The sequence below is a fragment of the Martes martes genome (assembly GCF_963455335.1).
Source record: "Martes martes genome assembly, chromosome: 7".
In the NCBI taxonomy this organism is placed as follows: domain Eukaryota; kingdom Metazoa; phylum Chordata; class Mammalia; order Carnivora; family Mustelidae; genus Martes; species Martes martes.
The window spans coordinates 142659310-142676475 of record NC_137894.1 but is presented as its reverse complement, the minus strand read 5'-3'; the positions used below and the strand labels follow the sequence as shown (position 1 = coordinate 142676475).

Sequence of the window (17166 nt, the reverse complement as noted above, 5' to 3'; positions counted from 1 at the left end):
CAGAGAGACCTCCAGGGGTCCCCACACCTACTTCAAGAACTGCTGTACTTATTCATATTAACACTTAAAAACAACGACCCCTGCTCCACTTGGTCTGCCTAAGTTATCTATTACTTTCCTATGAGCCCACATGCTGAACCATGCTGCTAACATAGCACCCAGTGAACCTGACTCTGGAACGTAAGGACCCACCATCCCAGCACACCCCAACTGGGGAGGAAAAAGAAATCAGAATTGGAGGAGGGGTGGACAGTCAGCATGGATGTTTGAAAAAAGCAAAGACAGAATTCTGATTTCATATGTGGAAAACTATAGTAAAGTCTTGGTGGAAACTATAGTAAAAAAAAAAAAAAAAGTGAAAGGAAAAGTCAGAGGCTGGAATATGTAAACAAAGACCTTGTTCACACCTCCGCTGGGGACTGGCATCCTGTTAGAGCTCCAACATACCACCAGGTACATAAGAAGCATCTGATAAATGCTTCCTGAGCTGATATGAGGCCCTGAACATTCATACTAAGTAACCACACGTGTTCGAGATGGAGACAGAAGAGTGAAGAAATAGGGTTTCTGGTGTTTTAACAGATATCAACGTAATTTAAAAAAATACATTATTTTAGGGGCGCCTGGATGGCTCAGTCGGTTAAGCATCTGCTTTCTGCTCAGATCGTGATCTCAGGGTCCTGGGATCAAGCGTGCATCACATCCAGGCTTCCTGGTCGGCAGGAAGTCTGCTTCTCTCTCTCCTGCCACCCCTCCCCACGCTCATGCTCTCTCTTGCTTGCTCTCTCTTGCTTGCTCTCTCAAATAAATAAAATCTTTTTAAAAAAATTACATTATTTCAAGGTTTAATGGATTAATTTTCTTCAAACTTTACTTTCATAAGTACTTTTATATGGCATCCATGGATCTCCTAATTTCCAAAGAAACCCCTTAGATATACCTTTTCCTTTCTGGCAACCTTCCGTTTTCTTCCTCCTCCTGATGATCAGATCTATCAAATATGCTGTCTTTCTGGTTCTTCTTCCCTCTGAACCTCTAAGGCCTGGTTTCTATTCTCATATCACATTCCTGATCATTAGCTGCTTCTGGCTCTATTCAGTATCCGCCTTCTATTCTACAGTAAAGATTCTATTCTTAATCATTGTCTTTTTCAAATACTGCTATTCAAGCAGTATTTACAGCAAAAACAGGAGCTCAAAATATGTTTCATTCAGATAAATCAAACTGTAGAAGAGAGTCATTTTATTAAGTCATTTATTAAAATAAGTGTCCTTTAAGTGAAACACTGTTATTTACAATGATGTGAGTCTGTGTGGCCATGAAGCTTGAGGGGGAAGCCCGTAATCCCCTCTTCCTCCAGCTCCCTGCTGGGGTGACTCAACTACCAAATAAACTTGGCCCAGAACTGGCCCCTGGGGGAGACCTCAGACCTCAAGTCAATAAAAGAGGAAGCAACTGTGGGGGCAACACCAATGCCTGAGAAAGATGGGGACTGGAGAGACCACACACATGTTCCCAAGGTTGTGGAGTTTTTTGGGGGGGCGGGGGAGGGGGTGGCACGTGCATAGCAAAAGCCAGGGGAGCTCACTGGTAAGGAAAGAAGAGCGTCCCTGCCACTTGTTGCGTAAAGTTCTGGGAAATTCCATTTATTCACCCTGATGCCAGAAACAAAGTGGAAAATTACAAAATAGGAATAAAGAGACCTCATACAAGAGAAGGGCTTCCCCCAATATACGTCACCCTAGAGGGCCCAATAAACCTGTAGCAAACTCCCACCAGAGAAATAAATACCCTTATCTTCCACTTCCTGTCAATTTTCTACTGGTCAAAGGTCCCAATATCCTGCTTCCAACATGCATTAAAGCATCCACAAACACTAAAAGTGCAGTCAAAAAAAGATCCCATGTTCTTTAAGAGGATGCAGTAGCCCGGAAGGATGCACTATTAGTCAGCTCAGGCTGCGATAACAAAAATACCATAGACTGAGTGGCTTAAACAACAGAAATTTATTTTCTCACAGACTGGGAGGCTGGAAGTCCAAGATCAGAGTCTGACCAGCACGGTCAGTTCCTGGTGAGGCTTTTCCTCTTGGCTTGCAGATGGCCCCCTTCTCACAGTGTCCTTACACGGTGGAGAGGGCAGCTTTCTGATGTCTCTTCTTGTAAAGCCACTAATCTTACTGGATCAGGACTCTACTTTTATGATCTAATTTAACCTATTTCCACAAAAGCCCTATCTCCAAATACACTGGGGATTAGAGATTTAATATATGATTCTGAGAGACACAATTCAGTCCACAGCATAAAGACCAAGCTGAACAACTACGACACGTGGCTACAACATAAAACTTCAAATTAAAGCACAGCGCCCAACACACGGACAACACACAACACGGAATAGCATCACAAGCATAAAGTGCGGTAAGAGACAGACACGGAATAACACGTACTACATGATTCCATTAGCATGTTAAGGAAAACAAAAAATGAACTACGGTGCTAGAAGTCAAGACAGTGGTTACCCTGGGGAGGAAGGATAGGAAAGTGATTAGAAGAAGACAGAAGGGAAGCTTCTGGGGTTCAAGTCACAGTATAGTTCTGCCCCGGGTTGTAGTTATGCAAATGTGATTACTTCGTGTTAATTCATCAAGGTGTACACAGTCATGATTTGGACATTTTTTCTGGATGTGTGTTATATTTCAATAAAGAGTTTATTAAAAAAAAAATCAATCGTGACAATAATCATCATGAAAAGACAGTAAATAATGCCTAAAACTGAAAAACTAAGTAAGAGCATGCTGTGTGTTAACTATACTTCAATAGAAAGGTTTTTAAAGAAAAAAAGCGTAATAAAGATGTAAGTAAAACATAAAGAATCAGTTTATATTGTATACCTGAAACTGATATAACACTGTATGTTAACCAACTGGAATTAAATGAAAACTTAAAAAAAATATATAACCATTTTAAAAGACTGAAAGTGACCACGTTGGAAGATTAGGAAATGAGGGTGGGGGATTAAGGGAGACAGTTTTTATTTTTATTTATTTATTTATTTTTAAAAGATTTTTTTAATTTATTTGACAGAGATCACAAGTAGGCAGAGAGAGAGGAGGAAGCAGGCTCCTTGCTGAGCAGAGAGCCGGATGTGGGGCTCTGATCCCACAACCCTGAGATCATGACCTGAGCTGAAGGCAGAGGCTTAACCCACTGAGCCACTCAGGCGCCTCTATGAATAAAAACAGAATGACAAAGAGAATGGGAGAGGTGTCATCAGGAGACAAGTGACTTTAAACAATTTCTGGAAGAAAAAATCTGAGGGCACATACAAGCCTAGACTGTGCCCAAAGAAGGGCACAATCCAGGGAAACCTCACTGAGAAAATCACTTCACGCTGTGTATGTGGCAACTTTCCTACTGGCCACCAGGAAGCTTAGCCAGGCACCTGACCAGCAGCCTCCACATACCCTGTCCCATACAGAAAGCTCCCAATTTGCTTCTCAGTGCTCCCCACCTGAAAACATTAACGGCAAATCAAAAATCACAGACAAGGAAAGCCTAAGATTTTTTGATACCCTTCTCCATATATGTGTTAGGGGAAAACACCAGATAACTGAGGCTTCTCTTTCAAAAACAGAGACAGTTGTTTGTTGCTGGGTATGGTAATTATGTTCTACAAAGTCACTGTGAATACTCCTCCTAGAAGAAATACAGGGTTAGGTTCCTATGGGCCCCTGGTCATAAAAATTTTCATCAACTGATCAATATATAACCTTGCTTTATTTATTTCTTTTTAAGGACATCTTATTTACCACACATCATTGCTTCGTTAACACTAAACTGTTAGCCAGCCACAGAACCTAACTCCTGTCTGAATGAAGCTTATCTAAAAATGTGTTTTCTCGGGGCACCTGGGTGGCTCAGTGGGTTAAGCCACTGCCTTCGGCTCGGGTCATGATCCCAGCGTTCTGGGATCGAGCCCCACATCGGGCTCTCCGCTCAGCCGGGAGCCTGTTTCCTCCTCTCTCTCTGCCTGCCTCTCTGCCTACTTGTGATCTCTGTCAAATAAATAAATAAAATTTTAAAAAAAATAAAAAAAATGTGTTTTCTCTATCAGGCACATCACAGCCTTGCACTTAGAAACAGTGGCTAGTACTTCAGCAAAACTGACAACAAAAAGCACAAAAATGCAAAAACCGTGGAGTAAATAGACCGCAAAAAGAGCATCTGTTCACGGTATGAAAGCTGAAACAAGGCAGAGCATCATTCCCTTGCTGGATCTCAACCGAGGATGCATACCTTGGACAATTCAAACTTTCTGATGCTTTATGTATGTCCACAAATACTGCAAAAGCACTGCCAAGTATTGATTATGGAAATACGAACAAATTGTAGTAAGCAGGTGAATCTTGAAAATATGGAATTTACAAGTAAGATCAACTTTATCTGTTCTAGAGATGGGTGATAGTGATAGTTGCAAAACAACGCAAATTTTTTTTTTTTTAAGATTTTATTTATTTGACAGAGAGAGACACAGTGAGAGAGGTAACATAAGCAAGGAGAGAGGGAGAAGCAAGCCTCCTGCTGAGCAGGGAGCCCAATGCGGGGCTCGATCCCAAGACCCTGGGATCACAACCCGAGCCAAAGGCAGATCGACTGAGTCACCCAGGGACCCCCATCAATGCAAATGTTCTTAATGCCACTGAACTGTACACTCAAAATGGTTAAAATGATTTCATACTACGTATATTTAACCACAATAAAAAAAGCGTAACAGTTGTGTAATTAAGTGATTTTTAATTTGTAGAAACTGGGTTCAGGTGAGGTTTTCTCTTTTTCTGCACATTAACTAAATACTCCACCTCCAGATTGTACTAAAAGTAAGATGAACATCTTTATGCTTTTCAGTTGTATCTATAACTGGAACAGGAGGCTCTCTTTCACCCTTCTGCTCACTCACTTCCAAATCTACTACTATTAATTTCCAAATGAAGCAAACTGTTCTGGGTACCAACACTTTTTGGCAATCACTATAACTGTTTTGAATAAACATTTCATTAATCATTGCCCCCTCTGCCACCAAATTACTGCTTGCTGAGTTAGAGTAGAGTTATCAAAGAACAATATTTGCAATTATCTGAAAAAGGGAATTAAGACACTCCTCTCTTTTCTGGTTCTATTATCTGTGTGAGGCTGGATTTTCTTCATAAACTTCAACCAAAACAATATACTGACAAAACTTAAGTGTAGAAGACTATATGAAAACCCAGCTACCTTCTATTAAGACAGACACTAAAGAGATTTGCAAAAAATTAAAACAATGTCAGTCTTTTCAATAATTTGTTTTGTACAATAGGGGTTTCTTTCTCATAAAAATGTTATTTAAATTAAATATAGTAGGTCTGTTATTTCTTTAAACAAATAAAGGTTTAAAATTTTTTAGTGTTAACTTCTAGCATGGCAAATATCAGTCTGTACAACCCATGTAAACAAAGGCTTTTGGGAGTCCTCAATTAAAAAAAAAGATTTTATTTATTGATTTGTCAGGCAGAGAGAAAGAGAGCGAGCGAGCGAGCGCACACACAAAGCAGGGGGAGTGGCAGGCAGAGGGAGAAGGAGCCTGATTCGGGTACTCATTCCCCAGACCCTGGGATCATAACCTGAGCTGAAGGCAGACACTTAACTGACAGAGCCACCCAAGAATCCCAGGAGTCCTCAATGTTAAAAGTTCAAGGCATTCTGAGACACAGAATTTGGGAACTGTCATTCTAATCAATGCAACCACGCACAACCACTAAACCTGGTACAATGACCATGCAGCAGCATGCAGAACTGCTCGGCATGAAATTCTGAGGGAGAAAAATCAGAATACAAGATTATGACAAAAAGTATGGTGAAAAAAACATATATACGGAGAATATACAAAGATAAAAATGATATTCAGAATATTTTAAGTGTGGTATTTTTCTCCTCCCTAGTCTCCCAACTCTCTGCGAAGATGATCTTAACACACAAAAAAAGTTGTGACCAAAATATAAAACCATTTATCTCAAGTCCCAGGAAGTGGAGCACATTGCGGAATGAAGGACTATGGTTTATCATTCCTACAATCAACAGCAAATGGTGAATGAGGTGCCAGATCCGATCCTTCCCCGTCCTGCTCTCTGCTGCCTCCTTCAGTGCCGGAGACAGGACAGAGCTGTGAGCAGGTTAAGAGCTCACTTCCAGTTAAATGTGGAGGACAGGCAGGAAAGGCACACAGGCACAACAGCACAGTTAACAAGTTGAGAAGACAACAGTGGGCAAGAGAGCAGAGAAAACCATCACCAGAAACAACATAATTTGCCCAGCACAACTTGAGAAGGCTCCAAACTTGGGAGGTTGGGAGGCATGAGAAGCAACAGTGGAGCTACTGGACTAATTACAAGGTCACAAGTCTGTACACAGAACGTGTGCTGCTCCCCAACCCAGCCAATAACCACTGGCTCTGTAGAGGCTAAAAATGCTTCCTATGCAGATGATCAGAAACAAGGTCAGTGAGCCCAGCAGAGGACAGGAATGAGGCCTGGAGATGAAAAAGGGGAAATCAAGCGTCAGACTATCACCGAGGGGTTGGACCACCAGATCCTCCCAGGCAGAAGGGAGGATTCTTATCTAAAGAAACAGAAGGGCCTCAGAGAAGAGATCTAAAGACAGAGATATCTGGGGTCCTGCAATAACAACTCCCAATAGGAAAGCTGTATGGTCAAACATCCTATGTTTGCAAACCCAGTTTTGATCAGCTTCTGAGGGCTCCACCTGAAATACAAACAGATGACCATCGATTATCAGATTCCAAAGAAAGGCTCTGTATGACAGACAGTTACCAAGGAAGAACCCCGGAGAAAAGAGAAATGGTGTAGGGAGCAAAATCTATTTAAAAAAAAAAAAAAAAAAAGAGGGACGCCTTGGTGGCTCAGTGGGTTAAAGCTTCTGCCTTCAGCTCAGGTCATGGTCCCAGGGTCCTGGGATCGAGGCCCACATCAGGCTCTCTGCTCAGCAGGGAGCCTGCTTTCCCCTCTCCCTCTCTGCCTCTCTGCCTACTTGCGATCTCTGTCTGTCAAATAAACAAATAAAATCTTAAAAAAAAAAAAGAAAGAAAAGAAAAAGAGGAAAGGCTTTACTAGCCTTTACTACCCACTACCTGCCCAGGGAGCTAACAGAAGAAACAGCATTCATGATTCCACAACTGAATACTACATAGACAAATAATCAGAGAAAAAGAAAGAGCTGGGAGAGGGGCGCCTGGGTGGCAGCTCAGTGGGCTGGGCATCTGCCTTCAGCTCTGGTCATGGTCTCAGGGTCTTGGGATCAAGTTCTGCATCCGGCTCCTTGCTCAGCGGGGAGAGGGCTTCTCCCTCTGCCTGCTGCTCCCCCTGCTTGTGCACTCTCTCTCTCTGACAAACGAATAAATAAAATCTTAAAAAAAAAAAAAAAAAGAGCTGGGAGGAAAGGGGAGGATATACAAATTTAACAGAAAGATGAAATTAAAGACATCACCCAGAAAATAAAATAGAAACACACATGGAGATCAGATTTTTTTTAAAAAATGTCAAAGTTCTTTTGCAAGAGTTCCAGTCTCTGATAAGTAAGAATTATAGAATAAAGACTTTTAGGGCGCCTGGGTGGCTTAGTCGGTTAAGCATCTGCCTTCGGCTCAGGTCATAATCTCAGGGTCCTGGGATCAGGCCCCACATCGGGCTCCCTGCTCAGTGAAGAGCCTGCTTCTCCCTCTCCTGCTCCCCCTGCTGTGCTATCTCTCTGTCAAATAAATAAATTTAAAAATCTTAAAAAAAAAAAAGATTTTAAAATAACAAAATGAGACAATTCTATAGAACTGAAAGATTAAGAATTTCCAAACTCGAAGTGTCCAATGAGCAATCAAGAAGAATGGATGCAGATCAACTCGATGCTACTTCACTGTGAAATTTCTGAACAGCAAGGATGAATGTGAATAGTCTAAAAAGCTTCTAGAGAAGAAAAAAACAGTCACACACTTAAGTCACTTACATTGTTATACTCCAATCTCTAGAACTACCAATACCGGAAAACTCTTCTGACCTTAATTTTGAGCTTCCCACTTTCTATCACCTCCTCCACCTTTCCTGCCCATTCAATCTAGAACGCCAATAACTGTCTGAATTCATCAGGGTCCATAATCCACTGGTCCCACCACCTTCTTATGATTTATCTTCTCTCTCAAGTTATTTCCTATTCAAATCTATAGTCCTTCATTGTAATCACTCCCCGAGGTATTCCAAATCAATGTCCTTGCTCTGTTCCCATCCTCTACACTCAGTGTGACAAAAAACCCAACTATCTATAAATGTGACACCTGTGTCTGGGTACCTGACTGTTGCTGGAGAGTAATTCCCAGCCTTGCTGTGTATTCCCACTTTATATCCCTGATCATCCCCAGCGAAGCCTTAAGGCCACCTGGCAATTCTACTACATTTTTCCAGTCTGTTAACTCTTCTGCTTGCCCAGTTATTACTGTAACTTCTCACATCTCTATTACCTATCTCCTTGATAATCACAGTCTCAGTTGATGATCTTTCCACTGTACTTAAAAAAAAAAAAAAAATAGCTGCAGTGGGAAGAAAACCTCCCCGAGCTCCCACACCACCACACAGAGCCCTGAGCTACACCTATGCCAGGGCCCTTTACATTTCTCCTGTTTCTATGTAAGAACTGTCCACATGATCAAGGCCAGCACTTCCACCATCCCCTCTCACCCTCTTAAGTATCTCTCCCACAGCACCACTTTCCCCCTTTCTGTCAGATTATTCCCATTAATAGATAAACATGTTGGTATTCTGCCCATCCTTTAAAAAACAGCTTGGCTTGACAGCTCTCTGTATTTACTCTTCTGTATCCTGATTACAGTGGGTGGTCATAACATGAATCTATGTATGTGTTACAATTCAGAGAACTGTATGTCAAAGGAAAAAATGATGTTTAACTTTAAAAATAACACAAACTTGCTTAATTTTGATGTCTAAAATGAGGGTGAGTATAAAGGGTGCTCTGATACAAGATGTTTTACACATGTTACAGCCTTCCCATATTATTCATAACAACTAAGGCAAAAATGCCATTCACAGCAGCAACAAAAATTTTAAAACACCTTGGAATGAACTTAAGAATTATGTAAACCGTTTACCTACTCTGTAGAATTTATTTGTAACCCCCTTAAAGAAAGAATGATCCAAAGCCTACAGGAAGAAAATTACAAACCCCCAAAACAAAATTGAGACATATTTCATACTCCTATGTAGAAGGACTTGGTATCATTAAAATAACAAATTTCCCCCAAATCAGTTTATAAATTCAGTTAATTCCAATCGAAATTAATCTTACCGAATTTCCAGTAAGACTATTTTTGGGACACAGTATTTTGACTCTAAGATAAATCTAAAACACTAAATGGCAAGAACAGGTATGAAGTTTTTAAAAAATAAGAATAATCTGCAGAGCATTTAACCTACTCTAAAACATACAAATGTACAATTCAAAGCTGCAGTAATAAAATTACCACCATATGGGTACAAGACTAAACAAACAGATCAGAGAAACAAAAAGACATATATGGGAATTTGGTATGTGAAAAAGCAGGTATCTTCACTTGAGGAAAAAGACAGATGATCCCAGACAAGTGGTAATGCACATGGGAAAAAAAAAGTTTGATCCCTACACTTCATACTAATCCCCCAAAATATATACCAAATGAATGAAACATTCAAACATGAGCCATAGGAATGCTTGAAGAAGATACAGAACCATGTTTTAGATCTTGGGACAAAGTAAACCTTTCTCACCAAGTCATGAAACCCAGACAGATCAGACTGATGCATGAAACACATAACGGGTTTAAATCACTAAGATTTATTTATTTTTTAAAGACTTTTATTTACTTATTTGAGAGAGAGGGAGGAAGAGGGAGGGAGAATCTGAAGTAGACTTCCAGCTGAGCACAGAGCCCGAGAGGGAGCTCAGTCCCACAACCATGAGATCATGACCTGAGCTGAAACCAAGAGGTGAACACTTAACTGACTGAGCCACCCAGGCATCCCAATCACTAAGATTTGAAAGAGAAAAGAAAAATGGATAAAGGATACAAACGGGAAACTTATTTTAAGGAGCAAATATGAATGACAAAAATACATGAAAATATCATCAATCTAGTTATCAAAAGGAAGCAAGTTTTTAAAATAATACAATTTTTTGTCCATCAGATAAGAATTATCTACATAGTATTAGTAAGGGTATAGAAGAATGGATACTTTCATTCAGTATGGTAGAATAATAAAGTACTCTGATATTTTCTCAAAATAAAGTACTCTGATATTTTCTCAAAAGCAATTTAGCAGTACCTATAACAATGTCAAATATTCATCCTTTTTGACCCAAGACACCCACTTCTTGGAGTTTATCCTACAGAAACACTCTTAACAAGAGTAGACAGTTATGTTAAGGAGTGTTCACTGCAGATGTTTACAGCAGGAAAAAATCAGAAACCACTCAATGCCCACTGACAGGGGATAAACCATGGCACCAGCACACACTGGAAATAGAATGTGTCAGATCTATGAGCACTAAGATTCAGACATGGTCAAGTATGTTGCTAAGAAAATGACTTTCTATCCATGAGTCCCTTTGTTAAAATAAACAAAAAGTTGATGTCTGCATAAAAAACTGTGGGAATATACACCAAACTGCTGAAACTGCTTATTTCTTTTTGAGGAGAGAAATCTCAAGGAACTTGTACTTCCTACATAATAAATTTCTATAATATAGAAATATAATGTTTACATTTTCCATGATTCTACTTAATAACTACAGTAGGGCAAAAACAAAAAAGTAGAGTAAAATGGCTTAAAGTTTAGGGGAAAAAAAAAACAGAAAAATTTTAAATTAAGCCACTCTGCTAGTCAGATTCCAGATTTCTGGAGAGAGAACCTACTAAATACAAACACAGTGGGCCAAACTGCAGCTAAAGAGAAGGGTAGAGGGTCTGTCTGTCCCATTCCTCTTCCAACCTACCAGCTGCCCATGTAAGGAAACTGGCCGAGTAACCACCTAGAATTGGTGGGGACTAAACTCAAGAGGTTTTTGCCTTGTTTCGGAAAGTTTTTTTTTTTTTTTTTTTTTTTTTTTTTAAGATTTTACTTATTTATTTGACAGACAGAAATCACAAGTAGGCAGAGAGGCAGGCAGAGAGAGAGGGGGAAGCAGGCTCCCTGCAGAGCAGAGAGCCTGATGTGGGGCTCGATCCCAGGACGCTGGGATCATGACCTGAGCTGAAGGCAGAGGCTTTAACCCACCGAGCCACCCAGGCGCCCCTTGTTTCGGAAAGTTTTGACCAAGGACAGCAAGGAAAGCCCCACCCGCTCATGCTTCTCCTGACTCTAAAGCAACCCAGGTACTTCAACAAGTACTAACCAGGGATTTGTCATTAAAGGTGATCTGAAGCATGAAGTGGCTAACTTTTAAAGTCTGTAACTCCAGTTAGTGCAGACCTGTGGTTCCCAAACTTTTCAGCTCCCAGCGCACACAGAAAATGAGAATATCCATCAGGAACACTGCAGCAAACAGGCTGCTTACTGACGGAACGGCTGGCCCAGGGTCCTGCTCCAGCAGCCCCAGGCATGGTGGGCTGCAAGCATCACTACCACGACACATCTGTAACACTGTCTTGGCACACCTATCAGGAGGCTCTGGTACAGGGAAAACATGTCTTCAAAAAGCTTCTTTCTGGAGCGCCTCGGTGGCTCCATTAAGTGTCTACCTTTGGCTCAGATCATGATCCCGAGCTCCTGGGATGGAGTCCCACACTGGGTTCCTTGCTCAGCAGGAAGTCTGCTTCTCCCTCTGCCTGCTCTGCCTGCCACTCCCCCCTGCTTGAGCTCTCTCTCTCTCTCTGACAAATAAATAAATAAATATTAAAAAAAAAAAATAAGGTTCCTTCAAAAGTACCATTATGGGTGCCTGGGTGGCTCAGTGGGTTGGGCTCTGCCTTTGGCTCAGGTCATGATCTCGGGGTCCTGGGATCGAGCCCCACATCGGGCTCTCTGCTCAGCAGGGAACCTGCTTCCCCCATCCCCTCTGCCCGCCTCTCTGCCTACTTGTGATCTCTATCAAATAAATAAATAAAATCTTAAAAGAAAAAAAAAAGTACCATTACAATCATTCAACATGCATTTATTAAGCACCTACTATGTGCCAAACACTGTGTTAAGTATGGATACCTGCCCTAAAGCCTGGAGGGGAAAGACTGGGAAATAAGCAGTTCCAATATAATATAAAGCATATATATTAGGGGAAGTATCGGGATTTTTAACCTGAGTCCCATGCCTGGGAAAAGGGAGTCTGTCAACAACTCCTTCCCAGAAGTGATCCCACACAAAAGCGTGAAGTGTATTTCAAGCAGAGGGAAGAGCAGGCATAAAGATTTAAATGAAAGAAGTCAAAGAAGCGAAACAGGTTCTGTATTGTACCTGTAGAACAGGAGGGAGTCAACTTAGTAGTTTCAACCAATGTATTTTTGATAAATACAGAATGGAGCTGAACAGAAGGCCAATCACCACACAAGTCGGGAAAGCATATACCTTCCTACACAACCACCAACCAAACATAAGCTTTGAGAAAAGTTTATTTGGGGAAATGAGAAACTTCTTTATGATAAAATCTATAAGAACAGACAACATCATTGATTTGCAAGTACTATGAGCTTATACATGAAGTTCAGAGCAATTTTTACTCTGGTGGCAGAGGTTTACACTGAAAAAGAACAAGACACTACCCATTTTTTAAGGCAAAAGCTCAAATACTTGATGTAATACTTACTTCATTTAAAGAAATGAGAAAGCAAAAGAACCCCCAGATAATTAGTATGTAAGTTTCTTGTTCTTAAAAACAGTATTTTATTAGCTTAGAAATTAACTCAAATATATACATTATCTTCCTCTTTCTCTCATATGGAACTAAAGAGAGTTGGTGTCATAAGAGAAATTAGGCTTAATATTTACCTCTCTGCCTGTAAGGATGTGTCTTGCCAATTTCACTTTTGCAAAATTCCCCTTGCCGATTGTTTTCAACAGTCTGTAGTTTCCGATGTGAGGTTGTTCATCAGCACAGGAAGCTATAGAGTTTCTACACCGAGCTCCAGAGCGCCCAGTGCGAGAGGTAACTTCTGGCCGCCCATCTCCATGTGACGTGTGCTACAATATAACATACACAAAAATAAGGAAATGAGAGAACACATGGTACTTGCCAAATTTTAAGAGCCCCTAGTTGAAGAAACAAAACATTACTGCTTTATTTTTAATCTTAATGCATCTAGCACTTTAAAGGAATTTGCCCTGGGGCGCCTGGGTGGCTCAGTGGGTTAAAGCCTCTGCCTTCGGCTCAGGTCATGATCCCAGGGTCCTAGGATCGAGCCCCGCATCGGGCTCTCTGCTCAGCAGGGAGCCTGCTTGCCTTCCTTTCTCTCTGCCTGCCTCTCTGCCTACTTGTGATCTGTCTGTCAAATAAATAAAATCTTTAAAAAAAAAAAAAAAGGAATTTGCCCAACATGATCTCAATTTATGAGAAAAACAAGCAAATGCTGAGAAGAAAAATAGCAAGGGCTGAAGTGGGTGTTCAGAAGGAAAAGAGAGCTTTTCTGTATGTGGCTGCAACATAAAATAGGAGTAGCAAGACTGCCTTACAGTCAGAAAGAATGTAACCTGTCCATCAGCTATTAAGTGCACCTGTACATATGATCCCTCACCAAAGGAGGAGATTTTTGTGATTTATTCAGGGCCACATCACTATTTAGTGAAAGATCCAAAGAGAATCTGTATTCCCAATTTCTTTCTAACTATGCTAACAGTAATTCAAAATAACGTGTTTCAAGAAGCAGCCAGATTAGAGAGCACAGGCAATTAACTTCTCTGACAGAGGCTGTAGCAACTTTTTTCTGGACAGGTCCCCTGAGGCAAGGGAAACAAATGCAAAAATAAATAACTGGGACTACATTAAAATATAAAACTTCTGCACAGCAAAGGAACCAATCAATAGAACTAAAAGGCAACCTACGGAATGGGAAAAGATATCTGCAAATGATGCATTTGTTAAAGAGTTAGTTTTCAAAATATATAAAGTACTTATCCAATTCAACACCCAAAACCCAAATAATCCAGCTTTAAAAAAATGCGAAGATATGAACAGACATTTCTCCAAAGACATACAGATGGCCAACAGACACATGAAAAGCAGCTCATTATGACCCATCATCAGTGAAATTCAAATTAAAACTACAATGTGATATCACCTCACACCTGTCAGAAGGCTAAAATCAACAACACAAGAAACAACAGGTGTTGGTGAGGACGTGGAGAAAGGCGAACCCTCGTGCACTGCTGGTGGGAATGCGCACTGGTGCAGCCACTCTGGAGAACAGTACGGATGTTCCTCAAAAAGTTAAATATAGAGCTACCCTATGACCCAGCAATTACACTACTGGGTATTTACACTCAAAAAACAAAAACACTACTTCAAAGGGGTACATGCATCCTTATTATACAGCAGCATTATTTACAACAGCCAAGATGTGGAAACAGCCCGATGTCCACTGACTGATGAATGGATAAAGGAGATACAGGGGTACCTGGGCAGCTCAGTCCGTTGAGTATCTACTGCTCAGTCCGTTGAGCTCAGGTCATGATCTCAGAGCCCTGGGATTGAGCCCCATGTCAGGCTCCCTGCTCACGGGGAGTCACTTCTCCCTCTTCCTCTGCCCCACCCCCCACTGCTCTCCAATAAATAAATCTCAAAAAAAAAGGGGGGGGGGATACATGCACACACATACACACACAATGAAATATTATTCACCCATAAAAAAGAATGAAATCTTGCTATTTGCAACAACATGGATGGATCTAGAGGGCATAAATGCAAAGCAAAGTTAGTCAGAGCAAGACAGATACCATATGATTTCACTCATATGTGGAATTTAAGGAAAACAGATGTGTAAAGGATGGGGGGAAGAGAGAGAGAGAGAGACAAACCAAAGAACAGACTCTTCACTACAGAGAACTGATGGTTACCGGGGGGAGGTGGGTGAGGGAATGGGGGAAATAAGTGATGGGGATTAGTGGGCACGCTTGGTTCAATGAGCACCGGGTCATGTATGGAATTGTTGAGTCACTATATCATACACTTTTAACTAATATAACACCATATATTAACTGAAATTAAAATAAAAACTTTAGGGGTGCCTGGGTGGCTCAGTGGGTTAGAGCCTCTGTCTTCAGCTTGGGTCATGATCCCGGGGTCCTGGGATGGAGCCCCACGTTGGGCTCTGTGCTTGGCAGCGAGCCTGCTTCCCTCTCTCTCTCTGCCTGCCTCTCTGCCTACTGGTGATCTCTGTCAAATAAATAAATAAAATTTTTAAAAACAAATAAAATAAAATAAAAACTTTTAAAAAAACCCAGCTAGACTATGTGGTCCTTGATAAATGTTAAGTGAATACTCAATATGTTCCATAAACGTAAAACAAATCATACATACCTCTAACCATATTAAATAGAAAGGTACTAGAATTACAAACACCCAGTGTGTACAATCCCGCATGTATAAACATCCAGATGCTTCGTGCTTCCTTTTGCCCCACACAAAGGATGCTGTGGCCCACTGCCTGCCTCTCAGGGCACTGCTCTCTCTCCCAGCACTCATATGTACACAGGAAATCTTCATTCTTTTCTCTTTTCTTTTTATCCAGGAAAATGTCCCTTCTTTCTCCTGGTTCTCTCACTACTAGATCAAAATAAGCCTGAATCCAGCTGACAAATATAAGAAACTACATTGTAACACACATATCAAGGAAAAAGGAAAAACAAGTATTCTAAAGTGAAAGCTTAAACATTTGTACAACTAGCTTCTGAAGTCTTCAAAGATGTTTTTCAGAATTTCCCTGTTAAACTCCATCTACTTCCTCATATCCTCTAATTAAATATTTCTCCCTCATGTACCAGGTTTTAGGATAGGTTCACTTCTGTTTTATTTAATTATCATATAATACTGCATGCACACAATTTTTTTGTTTTTATTGTAAATGTATTATTTTAAGTAAAATAGGCTTTTATGAACCAGCTACAAATGTAAGTCATTTGTAATACTGTTCCTATAACAAAAAGGATTCTAATTTCCAAATAAGAACTTTGGAGAAATAGCCTATTTATAAATGAGGATGTTTATCAAAGAAATAAAACTAAAACAGCAACTAAGTTATAAGAGGAGAGCTTCACACAAAACAGGTACACCTGTAAACAAAACGTGCTGCTGGGGCGCCTGGGTGGCTCAGTGGGTTAAAGCCTCTGCCTTCGGCTCAGGTCATGATCCCAGGGTCCTAGGATTGAGCCCCGCATCGGGCTCTCTGCTCAGCGGGGAACCTGCTTCCCCTTCTCTCTTTGCCTGCCTCTCTGCCTACTTGTGATCTCTGTCAAATAAATAAATAAATAAAATCTTTTTAAAAAAATGTGCTGCTGTAATGCAGTTTTGTATATAAAATGGAGTATGGTTTTATTTATTTATAAAGATTTTATTTATTTATTTGACAAAGAGACACAGCGAGAGAGGGAACACAAAGCAGAGGGAGTGAGAGAGGGAGAAGCAGGCTTCCCGCTGAGCAGGGAGCCCAACTGTGGAGCTCAATCCCAGGACCGATCTCATGACCTAAGCCGAAGAAGCCGAAGGCAGGTGAGGTACCTGGGTGGTTCAACTTGTTAAGCATCACTCTCTTGGTTTCAGCTCAGCTCATGATCTCATGGGCTGTGGGATATAGCCCCGGTCAGGCTCCGAGCTCAGCAGGGAGTCTGCTTAAAGTTTCTCTCCCTCTGTTCCCAACCCTGCAAGCCCACAAACACATACATGCACTCTCTCTCTCAAATATTTTTTTTTAAAGATTTTATTTATTTATTTGTCAGAGAGAGAGAGAGAGAGAGAGTGAGCACAGGCAGACAGAGTGGCAGAGGGAGAAGCAGGCTCCCTGCGGAGCAAGGAGCCCGATGTGGGACTCGATCCCAGGACGCCGGGATCATGACCTGAGCCGAAGGCAGCCGCTTAACCAACTGAGCCACCCAGGCGT

The 17166-nt window shown here is 41.1% G+C and overlaps 1 protein-coding gene across 8 annotated transcripts in view; it reads right to left on the bottom strand.

Moving 5' to 3' along the window:
* The window catches only part of MARK3 (microtubule affinity regulating kinase 3), a 120515-nt gene that overhangs the window by 75144 nt on the left and 28205 nt on the right, over positions 1 to 17166 (bottom strand). For 6 of the 8 annotated variants that reach the window (XM_080807530.1, XM_080807532.1, XM_080807531.1 and 3 more), the window contains exon 2: positions 13067 to 13258. The exons of the other annotated variants lie outside the window; for them this stretch is intronic. In XM_080807530.1, the coding sequence (XP_080663656.1) occupies positions 13067 to 13258 (192 nt within the window). The remainder of the gene's footprint in view (positions 1 to 13066; positions 13259 to 17166) is intronic. 8 annotated transcript variants of the gene reach the window in all.